Source organism: Lichenostomus cassidix, chromosome 10 (assembly GCF_008360975.1).
Source record: "Lichenostomus cassidix isolate B80296 chromosome 10, HeHo_3.0, whole genome shotgun sequence".
NCBI lineage: Eukaryota > Metazoa > Chordata > Aves > Passeriformes > Meliphagidae > Lichenostomus > Lichenostomus cassidix.
The window spans coordinates 13121373-13133752 of record NC_139491.1 but is presented as its reverse complement, the minus strand read 5'-3'; the positions used below and the strand labels follow the sequence as shown (position 1 = coordinate 13133752).

The window sequence follows — 12380 nt, the reverse complement described above, 5'->3', positions numbered from 1 at the left end:
TGCTGTTCTCATCAATGCAGTTGTGTGAGAGAGACTGATAGCCTTGTTTGTCTCATCTCTTTTCCCTGTTTGCATCCAGTACTGTTGTCCAGATATGGTAGATAACTTTTTCCCAGCAATCAAAACAGAGTGTTCGAGCACAACGAGTAAGCCTCTTGAATGTGAGAAAGGAAAACTGATTATGTTAGTTAACGACTTTTATTATGGGAAGGATGAAGGGGACGTCGAGCAGGTACAACAGGAGCAGAAGACTCATACAACATTTAAATGCATCAGTTGTCTCAAAGTTCTTAAAAATAACATAAGGTATTTGAACTTATTTTCTTGGTTATTTGTTACTCTCGTATGGCCCATAGTAGTCTCATGTATTAAAATTTTGTCTTTCTGGAGTAGAGTTCCTTTCATAGTGAAAACTGGTGGTACTGGGTGACTGAACAGAAAATTAATTAATTTTTACTTTACAGGTATGGCCATAACATGAAACCTTTTACAGATTAGATACGAATTTTAGTAGTGTCTAACATAAATACAGAGTTTTGATAAGAGCAGTTGTAGGACTTTGGGGTTAGAAAGGGCAACACAAAGTATTTTACAATTTGCCATCTGGATTGATGGTGATATTGGTAGATGCAAGTGTTAATTCCCTCTGGGGATGCACAATGACTAATAGTCAGTAGTTCACTTATGTAACATCTGCTATTTTGTCGGAATAATTTTACTTCCAAATGCTGATAAAACCCCAGTAAGCTGTTTTAGTAGGTAGACAAGTTTGTGTCATCGTTCCTTGGGAAGTTAAGGTCATTGAACTTTTTTACATGCACTCTTCAAGGGAAGCTGAAGTAGCAGAATGTAAAATTGAAAAATGGACTATTGTTTCAAAGGGCACAGTCTGCAAGTTAAAATGAACAGGTTTATGCTAACATTAGACACATACTATTGAAAAAAACAAGTTTTCTGTAATTAAAACAGTGACATGTGCTATTAATCATTAAGTAGGCACTATTTTCTATTCAGCATTATATTGTAAGCAATTGGTTCTATAGTACCTATGTGTTCCATAGCAAGTCATTAAAAATGTACGACCCCTTTTTATAAAAAAAATTTTGTAGGGTTGACTTTAACCATGTCAATTTTGGCTGTAACTTCGTAGCTTGATTCTGTAGTTCTATAACTTGAGGGTTCTTATTCCAACATATATTTTGCACCTTTATTATAGTGGACAAAATAAGTACATAGTACCTTCCTACTTCAAGTATAAGTTTTTTGACTGAAATTCAGAAAAACAGAAAGTGATTCATCATGGTAGTCCCCTGATTTCTTTAAAAGATCTGTGGCTGAACACACCATTGCAATAATTTTCTGTTAAGGGTTTATGCAGTAATAGTGTCAGTTCCTTTTGTCTGCTTAGGAACTTGGATAGACTCAGTTGGCTTTTTCTGGTTTTCTTGTTTCTGTTTTTTAAGCAACTGCACAATATTAGAAGCTTGAACTCAGGAGACTATTCTCCTTGCTCTTTTTTTTTTTTCCAGTTCCAAGGTCTGCATTCATTTTGTGAATGTGACCTACATTTAATAGTTCTTGTGGCTATACTGAAATGAAGCGCATTCAAAACAGGGATTTTGGAAGTTGAACTGTAGTGGTTTGTAGCTAACCTGTCCTTGTGCTGCTCTACCAGTAACAGTGACCTGCTGCTGTTGTGGGTGTGTGGACTTCTCAGCCAGAATAGGTTGCTACTACAGACATGTGGACAGATTAATGAGGAAAAGCTGGTAACTTCAAGTAGTAACATACCAGTTTCTCCCACTCTTTTGATGTCGGCTGTACAGTGGCATTCCTTGATAACTGTCCTTCATAATTCAATGTCAGGCTTTAGACAAAGAAGGCTTCTGGAGCCCTGCCAGTTTTGAAATTGCAGCTGTGTTCTTGCTACTTTGTAGTTCTTGTTGTCTTTGCTTATTTCCCTTTATTTCAAGGTGAGAATTTTGTCTAAGCAAACATGACAACTGTAATTGTTTAGTCTTTGAATATGTTTTAGATATGCTGTGTGTTCCTTAAAGTCGAGATTTCTAGGCAGCTTTAAGTTTGTTGCCCTTTTTTAACAAACTCTTATTACTTAGGGTTTTTTTTTTTAATTGAGAAGTCTTTACTGAGTAAAGTTCCTGAAGTATGCTGTACATCTTGCATGCGATATATCACATATAGGGAATGTTAAAATATCATTTTTTGCACCTGTTCACTATAATTTAAAGGTTTATGAACCACATGAAACATCACTTGGAGCTTGAGAAGCAAAGCAATGAAAGTTGGGAAAGCCACACCACCTGCCAGCACTGTTACCGACAGTTCCCCACCCCGTTCCAGCTGCAGTGCCACATTGAGAGTACACACACGCCTTACGAGTCGTCCAGTGAGTTCGATCATAGAACACTGAATTTTTTCTATAGCCAAAATTTTTAGAAGTTCTCCAACTTTTATGTCCTGGTTTGTGATTTCAGAATCAAGCTATTTACTTTATTATTGTAAAGAACAGTAGTCTTGAGATTTACTATAGGAATAGAGCACTCTTTTTTTTAAGAGCAATGTGTGTGCAAAAAGGTATTTTAGAAAGCTTTTTCATTTTTATCTTGGGGTTTTTGTTTGTTTATTTTTTAGTATATTTTAGTTGAAAGCTTTACTTTAAGAGCTAGTGTTTAAGGTCCTTGCTGTCCTGGCTTTATGAAATTATACAGGGAATTTTCTTCTAAATAGTAGAATAATCATTAGATTGCTTTATCTTTACTGATATATACAGTTCACAAATATATGTATTACATCTATACATGACCCCTATCAAATTCTTACTTTTTTCTTGTTTTTCACTTTTCTAGCGATTTGTAAAATCTGTGAATTATCATTTGAAACTGAGCAAGTTCTTTTGCAACATATGAAGGACAATCATAAGCCAGGTGAAATGCCGTATGTTTGCCAGGTATCTCAGAGTGACTTTTGTATTTAGATTATACCACTCGCCTGTCTTCACTGTCAATAAAGTTATAACAAAAAAGTCAAACTTTTTATTTTAGGTGTGCAACTTCAGATCCTCAGCTTTTTCAGATGTAGAAACGCATTTTAGAACAGTTCATGAAAACACAAAACATTTGCTATGCCCATTTTGCCTCAAAGTAATTAAAATTGGATCACCATATATGCATCATTACATGAGACATCAGGTAAGCAGGTATTTTCAATCCTTAATGCTAGAAAAATGCTGAACGCTTGTAAGAAATCTTTTGAAAAAAGAAACGCAACTGATTCCTATGGTTGTTACTGGATAAAAATAGTTAATAAGAATTCGTTAGAAGAATTGAGAAGTCTTTCAGGGAGTTTTTAGACTTTGTCTTGCTTTTGTGTGATAGCAGCTCCCTGTTTAAAATAATCTCTGAATATCCTTGAAGGACTTTTCTTGCTATTTGGTTTCTTCATTACATTGTAGTGATATGATTCTGCTTTTCTTGAGGTTACTAGCAAACCTGCCACTAGTACAAATAAAGAAGATAATAAAGTACTGTGTCTTGTAACTGATAATGTGATCCCTCCTCCTCTTAGTAATTGTGCTGCCTTCTGTTTTCAAGTATTTAAATATTGTTTCTAATTCTTACACAGTATCTTATCTTTGTGCAGTGTTAGGAGTTTGATATTTTGGAAACTGGATGAGCATTGCTTGAGACAAGCTAGGGCTAGAGTTTTGTTTGTCATGCCATCTGTGCTTACTATGGATTGTCTTTTATCTTTAAAAGAAAAAGGGAATATACCGTTGCGCTAAATGCAGACTGCAATTTTTAACCTGCAAAGAGAAAATGGATCACAAGACTCAGCATCACCGAACATTTAGGAAACCCAAGCAGTTAGAAGGCTTGCCTCCTGGAACAAAGGTGAATGTTCATGAAGGAAAATTTGAGGGGACAGGGGAGAAAATAGTCTTGGTAGAGAAAAGGGTGGAATAGAAAGAATTGCTTTTCTACTTTCTTTTCCCAAATGAAGTCTTCGTGGTTTTATTTTTTTGTGTGTGTTTTTGTTTGTTTGGTTTTTTTCTCCTCACCTCTACAACTAAACTTAAAAAAATGCTCCTGTTTCAAAAATTACTGGGCACAATTTATGGTTTCTTCCTGGTGATATGTGGTTTTGCTTTCTGTCCCATTGTTCCATACACCTACCTACATGCCAGTATTCCAGTCAGAGCTGCTGCTTTCTTGAGCTGATGGTTAATTTGTCCCCTCCCATTCATGCTTTCTTGTGCTGGGAGCTGCTTTTGCATCATTTCTTGTGAAAGATTTTCAACCCGTGGAAGATAGTGGCAAAAAAATATATAAAAATGCAAGACCTACTTCTGCATAGAATATATATGCTTCAAACTGAGTTCACCAGGTCTTCTTTAGGTTCAGCATTTGGAGGTGTGTGGGGAAAACTTGGGTTTCCGCAGAACACTTATGCTGTCTTTAAGTCTTTCATCTGTTTCTCAAGAAGGAACTACTTAGAGTAAGATTTTCTTGTAGATTTTGGGACTTTTTCCAACAGTTTTTTTAGTGGAGTGTTAAAATTTATGTCCTTTCAGTTGCAAGGAAGAAGAAAAGTTAATAATTTGATCAACTCTTCACAGTTCATTTGCTGTAGAGTCTGAAGGGGAAAATGACTGCAGTTGCTGTTGATTGTCTTGCTTGGCAGAAGGAATGTAAAGCACTGATTCTTTACTCTGTGATAATACCTCAATTTCTTAAAGATTTCAGGGTCTTCATGACCTAATAAGATCTTAGATTATGTTAAAATTCAGGTATGAGGAGACCTTGACAGGATACAAATGACAATACTGAAGACCCTGGAACCAGGTTTAGAAGATGAGATGCTTCCAAACTAGGAGTATGGGTGAGAAGTACAATTAGGAGTCATGTTGTGAGTCAAAAGCACATTTGAGAAGGATGACAAGGGAGTTCAAGAATACCACATGAGAGGTCAGAAACCAAAATTAGTCCTTGGAGTTCTAGGATAAGGAGCAAAAATATCTGAAGGGAGTAGACTGACTACTCATGAGGCAACAAGGCACAGGACTTTTTTGTTAAATCCAGGCACTTAATGGGATGGTTTGATATTCTTCTTGGTAGGGCTAACTGGCCTTACACTTCTGCTATGATTTTTCTTCTTATAAGAGAGCAGGCTGTAGCCAGTTGCAGCTTTGAAAAGAAAACAGTGTTTTGTCGTGACCCACTATTTCGATGAAAACGAGCATTTTAAGCATCCAGTAGGCAATTAGAGGTAAACGCTAGTCCAATAGTATTTTCGGTATTTTCTATTCTTCAAAGTAGTCTTTATGTAGGAGAGTTTTCTTGTGCTATGATTTGTGTTGTAAAGTGGCATAAACTTTGAGACAAATAGAAGTGGGAACTTGGAGAGCTTAAATCTAAACAGAAGTTTCTCTTTAATTTCATACTTGTAGGTGACTATCCGAGCATCTTTGGGATCTCATCAGTCAGGATCATCAGCTACATCTTCTATTAGTACAAGCAGCTCCACATTTCAGTTATCACCTAAAGCTAAAAATACAACCACTAAAAATAATAACAAATCTAATACAAGTAAATCAAGAGGAAAATCAAAACAATCTACATCGAGGAAACAAAATGCATGGACCAACAGCAGAAAAAAAAAAGAACCTACAAATATATCATTTCATAATCTAAGGTAAAATAGTAGCATTAAAATTGTCTTTAAGTACACTTTGAATATAAGTAGCTGATCATTTAATGGTCTTTCAGTAACTTTAATACTGTAATACAGATCTGACACCTCAGGTTTGCTGAAAAAGCAGATGCCTAAACTTTCCACATACTGTGATTATAATTCTAAGTCCTTATTCACCAGTTTTGGAGGTGGCAGCAGACTACTTCATGCTGAAAGAAGTAGTGTTCTGGAAACTTCTCTGTGCCACATTCAGAATTTTTCTCTGCATGGAGCCACAGACTGTTGAAATATTGACTCATTAGTCAGATTTGTGTTTAAAACTTACCTGTGGAGGGGAATACATCTGCCTGGGTGTTCTCTGGAGGTTTTCCTATGGAGAGAAAATATTTTCCCCCTTTTTTTTTTTAGGGTTGTTTGTTGTTGTTGTTGTTGTTGTTATATTTGATCCAATTAGTTAAAAGATGAAATCCTGTCTATCCTAGGAAGTACCTCATATTGGGGAGCTAATTGAAAATAATCAAGAGAGTAAAAATAAGCTATTGGGAGAATGATGTCCTTACCTTTACAATTTATTGCTATCCTTATGTTACTATTTCCATGGGTGTTTTATGGACTAGAGTGTAATTTCATTGGCTGAGTTAGCATTTTTCTTTGTCAAAGATGGTAGCTGTCACCCTTTGAAATTCTAACTTTGTTAGGTGTCACCCTTCAAGATTCTAACTTTTTCAGTGTGTGACTCTGGGAGACATCCAAAACCAGGCAGAAACAGTGGGGAAGAGTGGGATGACATTATTGTTTTGTAGATATTTCAAAGCTTGTGGGTATTAGCAGGTAATAGAAAATACCAAAGGCTTTTTCTGTGCCTTGTGATGGATGGAAGCAATTATTGAAAATACTTCTCAAGTGCAGAGAGACAACAGCAGCAGCTGAAGTTGGAGGTTCTCACCCACAGTATTATCTTATTTCCAGGAATGACCAATGAAAGTTAATGTAAGCATTTGTTACTTTTTTATTAGGGTCATAATGAAATTATAGTTCATGTAAAAGCCTTGTTTCTGTGCTAGTGTAACTTATAAGTATTTGGCTGATGCATCTTTAAGTTCCTCATTTTTTCCCTAGTGTAGGCAAGCTTGCTTCTTACTTGAAGCAAAAAGTTTGAAATAGTTGTCTCTTCTGAAAATGTTGCTATTAACTGATAACTTTTTCATGTTTTTCTTAGGCATCGTGGGGGAACTCACAAATGCATTGAGTGTTTCTCAGAAATAAAAGATTTTGCGAGTCATTTTCCTACTTATGTCCACTGTAGTTTATGCAGATACAACACCAGCTGTAGCAAAGCCTATGGGAACCACATGGTGAGGTAAGAACTCTTCAGAGTTTTTACTGCCTTAGCAAATACTTCCTAAGTTCACGTAAGCTGTTTGTTAGGTGAATTTTGAACTGGGTCCTCAGACTGGCAGGGAAATGTGTAAGGTTGGTTTTTTTGCTTTGTAATGAAGGCTTAAACCCCATGTTCTTGTTTTGCCTTAAAAATCCAGTGGTTCAGGCAGTATTAGACCTTTGCTTCAGCGTTTCTGTGGGATCTTCCATAATCACTTCACGTGGCAAATAATGACTAATTATTGCATGTTCCCTGGGTTTCAGATTAAATGCCTTGTCTGATTTTTACAAGTGCTGAATGCATACAGGGCACAGCTTTTGCTAGTGAAATCTGTGCTCAGATGTAAAGGATGTCTCAAGTGTCTGCTCTAGTGGATACTTTTTCTTACACTACTTCTGGTCATCCATAGAAACAACATCTCACTTTGCCACTGGCTGTGGGGCAGTGTTGGGTATTAGTGATGACAGCTGTAAAAAAGCCTGTTAAGAAAACAAATGCATTAGTTTTCAGAGCCATTGAATTGCCCTATGCAATAATTAGATACAGGTCATGTAGCAGTGACAGTAAAACAAAATTTTGAAAACCCACTTGTTAATCCTGTGCCCTGAACAAGCCAACTGTGTTGTGGAAAAATACTGAATGTGCTTTTCTTTCTGAATTCATGTACATAGAAGATGCCTTGGCATTTGCGAGTGATGGAATTCTTGAATCTGTAACCTAAGTGTTTTGATATATTTTATATGCATTGACCTATTCGTACTAATTTCAATGCTCATGGAAGTCCTAGGCTGAAATAGTTTACATGCTTTTATGTATATAATCTATTGTTTACATGCTTGAAAATAAAAATTAATTTGCTTAATTCCAATTGTACAAGAAAAAATTTATTCTGGAAAGGGCAAGAGAAATGTAATGTAAACTGTTTCTATTGTTGCCAGTGGTCTGGATGGTAGGTCAAATTCATCCATGCAGTAAAATAGCCAATCTTTTATCCTTTGTCCCCTTGATACACTAATGCATCTCCTACTCTGGTCCTTTGCAGCACCTATCATCACCTCTTTTGGTGAGTCTAAGGAAAAAGTGTTGTTGAGGAGGAACACTGTTAGAGGGAGGGTGTTGATGGAGAAGCAGCCTCTGTACTCAGCTGCCTGCACGTTATTCTGTGGGGGAGAACAGTGTTGGCACATAGTTAACCTGCATAAGAGACAATTCACAGGTTATCTGAACATTTCATTTCTCATTGAAAGCCACCTCTTTAGGAAGCACAAGTTCAGCAAAGTTTTACCTCTTCTGTGGTGCACTCCATAGCTACAGCCATGGTTCTTCAAAAGCTGAACTGCTGATGGAAGCAATATAAGTATGTTCTTGAAGGACTGTGCCAATGAGGTTAAGCTTTTCACCACCCAAACTCATTATTTACAAGGGAGACAATGTTTTAAACTAGAGGTGAGATTCACAAGTTCATAAGCTTTAAGCAATTGAATGTTTAAGAATAATGCAGTTCAGTAACTTAGGCTTCTATTTTCCCGTCTTGTCATAAGCACATTGGAGTACCATGAATAGTGTAGGGATTATGTGGAGTAAAGTATTCAAGAAAACCAGTGTAAGTAGTAATGTTTGCATATATTTAGTTTTCACAGTGCTCGTCCAAGTAAAAGTGTTTGGATCTTTAAGAAGCATTCAGAAGACTTACGGTAATTCAGCTTTTTTTAGTTGTAGATTATTGTGGTTTTAATTTCTGATGTTGAACTGATAAGCTAGTTGAGATTATAACCTCTTGAATTTCCACAATTCAGAGCAGAGAAATAAAACCATTAGGTTTTCCAATAGCAATGTTCTGGTCAGTGACAAATACTTATTTGTCCGTTTTTATGAACTTAATACTGAGCAGTTTTTAATTTTTTAAAAAATTGTTATTTTTGATTATTCATGAGATGCAGAATGGGGAGGGGGTCAGGGAAAGAAAGAAACAACCATCCAAACAGAGAAACTCACGGTCTACAGATAAATTTCTGTCTAAAGTCATGTTCTTTGTACTATATCCAGCATGGAGATGCCCTGGTCATTGATGGGAATTTCCTGATACTAATTGCAGTAGAAAAAGTAAGATTATGTTTTTGTGAATCATCTCATCTGAAGTTGATTTATTTTTTTTTTAAATAGTCTGTCCAGTTGCTGTAAGTTAAGAATAGTTTCCGCCACCATGTTGTATTTACACTTCCTTTTTGCTTTTTATTTTCTAGAGGTGTGACTGTGGTGTGTCTTAACTGTGATTTCCTGGCTGATGTTTCTAACTTGGATAGCATGGCCACACATCTGAGTGAGAACTACACTCATACTTGTCAAGTCATTATGGAGAAAGGTGAGTACACGTGTTGTGTTTTTTAGACAATATATTAATACTTACACGTGGATGTCTCTTGTGTTATTACAGTCATATGTTGAGTTGCATTATTTCTGTACTTATGTTTCACTGTGAGTACCTCTGTATTTCCACATTTTAAAATATTTGTAATTAAATCCTTTGTTTCTATTTTCAGTTTCTGCATATACCCCAACTGCTGCACAAGTGTCTCAGTAAGTTTTATTTTACTGCTTAATGTTTTTTTTTCTATTAATTTAGTGATAGACGGGCAAAATTTTCACTTTGAACTTGTGTTTCTTTTGAATTTCATAGAATTTAGAATGTGTGGATGAACACAGGCCCTTGCTGTACTAGAGCTTTTTCATCTTGCCATGTCCACAATTTTAAGAATGAAGAGAGAAAACAATTACCTATTGCAGCTAAAGCAAAATCAGGCTTTTGTTCAGTTTGGAGGGACATAAATAATTGTTGCAGTGTTGGAACTTCTCAATTCTGACCTGTCGTCCACCCAGTGAGACTGTTACTTCTCTTTAATACTAGCTTTATCAAATTAGTGGTTTATGTTCTTTATGTAATATGAGTAATGAAGTAGGACTAATTCAGTCTTAATACTTAAAAATATTTAGGAATTATTTTCAAAATTATGTTCTTTATATGACAATGGTATACTGTTTTCTATTAGCTTTTTTATTCTGACTTTCAAAGAAGAATTAGTATGTGTTAATCAGGGTTTTCTGAGGATTTGAAAAAGAGCCTTCAGTTGTGGAGACTGTGTTGCAGATTGTGTTAGTTTGGTTTCTTTCAAACCTTAGAAAAATCAGACATGCCATACCTTCCCTGATTATCCTGGAACAGTTTCTGAGACTTTACAGTGTAGTTTATGAGCCTGTTTATGCCTTAATTCAAGGTTTGGAGGTGTGTCCGTTAAGTCAAATGTTTGTGTTGTCTTCCAACCACTTCAGAAGACAGAATCAGAAATGTCAATTAGACTGCAAAGAAAGATACTTGGTTGAACCCTGATTGAGTCCATCTAGCCTATAGCAGGGTTCTGAAAGGAATTTAGTCTCATGCATAGTGAGAACTCTTCCAACAAAGCAATAAGTGCTTACGCCTCTAAGCATAAATCAGCTTTCACTGAGTATTGGAAATATCCCAAATAGATTATTTAATATTTATTAAGTGTTTTCTCTCTTAGTTTCCATAAAGGTGGCTAGTAAGAGGGTGTTCTCTCGTAGTTTAGCTTGCAGTGAAACTCAAACAATGAGAAAATAAAGTGTTGAGCTATGATACTGATGGAAAACCTTAGCTTTTCTGTTTGGAGCTGTCATTAGGTGTTGGGAATTAATAATTGTTGAACTGTATGGAAGGAAAGGTTAAAGACTTGTTGAATGGTGGCTAAATGGATGTACAGCTGTGGCAGGCTGTTGTCAGTATTGCAAAAGGATCTTGCTGACTTGAATATATTGCAGAGATATATGGAAATATATAAGTGTTGCATATATGGATATATATGTATTACTCAGAAACAGATGGGTGAGCGCTGAAAAGATTTGAAGTAAAGTCAAGAATATATGCAGGTTTGTTTTTGCAAGATGTTAGATTAGGACAGATACAGATAACCATTATTTTTGAGACTTCTGATGCTGACATAAAGTAAGTTAATAGTACCACATGAAATGATACAAAGTCTGTGATGGTGCGTTTTGAAATGGTCAGGCTCATAGACTTCATTAATTTCAGTAAATCTTGTCCTGTTCCATATATTAGTTCTCTGATACTTTGGACAAGAATATATAATTGCTAAACCAAAGGGTATGAGTACACCTGTGTAGCAGATTTTTTAATTCATAATTTGCTGTACAGAGTGCAAACAAAAATGGTAATCTTTTGGTGGCATGGTTCTTAGTGGTACTCTTGGGTTGCTTTGGAAGAAGAGGAACTTGCAGACAACAGTCAGAACTTTTTCTGTATAGTTTCCCAATGATCTGTCAATGTTTCTTGCAATTCTTTGACCCATAATTCGATGACTTGTTTATGGGGCTCTTCAGAATCACTTCATCGTTGGAAACAATGACTCACAATTACAATCTTGAGTCTTTTGGATCTTCTCTTGCATCTGTCAGATGTTATCTTTTTGTGTCTTTTATTGTATATTGGATTGTCTTTATGTGTTGTAAAACTCATCTTTATTGCTAATGATCAGACATGTTCCATGAACTCTGCACTGTTACAGAGCCTGTCTTTGGATCAGAATCCTGCCATTAGTAATACAGATAGTCTAGCTGGGGATGTTCCAGCAGAATTTGTTTTTTTAATTTTTACTCTGTATAAAAGTCTCCTTGTTTATTTGGTGATCCACCTTGTGCTGAAAGAATAAGATTTAATAACTATGCGAGTACTCTTCTAACGCTCAACTCTGCTTTGCACAACCATTAACATATTTTTAAATGAACTGACAGCAGACATTTTTGTTGCAGGGCAGTTGAAAGTGAGCAGGTATCCTATACTGCCTTGGCTCACTGATACATCATTGTGGACCAGAAAATTGAACCCAGTCCAGCTTGGGATTATTTTGGTATGTAAGCAAACAAGGATCTGACCAGACCTTTTCCTTTTTCTTCATGCATTGAAGCTGTGGTATTCTCTTCTTGCATCTTTTAGACAGCAGGTCTGGTCTTTTCTCCCAATATTGTAGTCAGAGGGCCTTTTTGATAATGTTCTCTGCTTTGCAGCACTGATTACAGCTTTTTGAGAGCTGTACTCCGTTGAAAAGAGGCTTACCCGGAGTTTCACTTACGTGATGCAGTGTTTCTTTGCTGCTCATGTGCAGTGTTTCTTTCCTGCTCCAGTTATCAATATCATCCCAAGCTAGAGTAGTGTGTAAATGGTGATGTATATGGGTTGACATCAAAGCCCATTTTG

The 12380-nt window shown here is 36.1% G+C and overlaps 1 protein-coding gene across 7 annotated transcripts in view; it reads left to right on the top strand.

Annotated features, from left to right (window-relative positions):
* ZNF280D (zinc finger protein 280D) overlaps nt 1-12380 on the top strand; it is a 48155-nt gene that overhangs the window by 23880 nt on the left and 11895 nt on the right. For 6 of the 7 annotated variants that reach the window (XM_085070715.1, XM_085070711.1, XM_085070716.1 and 3 more), the window contains 10 exons: nt 80-306; nt 2250-2407; nt 2868-2968; nt 3063-3209; nt 3777-3911; nt 5468-5712; nt 6932-7072; nt 8725-8787; nt 9337-9455; nt 9634-9670. In XM_085070715.1, coding sequence (XP_084926841.1) covers nt 80-306; nt 2250-2407; nt 2868-2968; nt 3063-3209; nt 3777-3911; nt 5468-5712; nt 6932-7072; nt 8725-8787; nt 9337-9455; nt 9634-9670 — 1373 coding nt within the window. The remainder of the gene's footprint in view (nt 1-79; nt 307-2249; nt 2408-2867; nt 2969-3062; nt 3210-3776; nt 3912-5467; nt 5713-6931; nt 7073-8724; nt 8788-9336; nt 9456-9633; nt 9671-12380) is intronic. The other variant, XM_085070717.1, reaches the window with a different exon arrangement.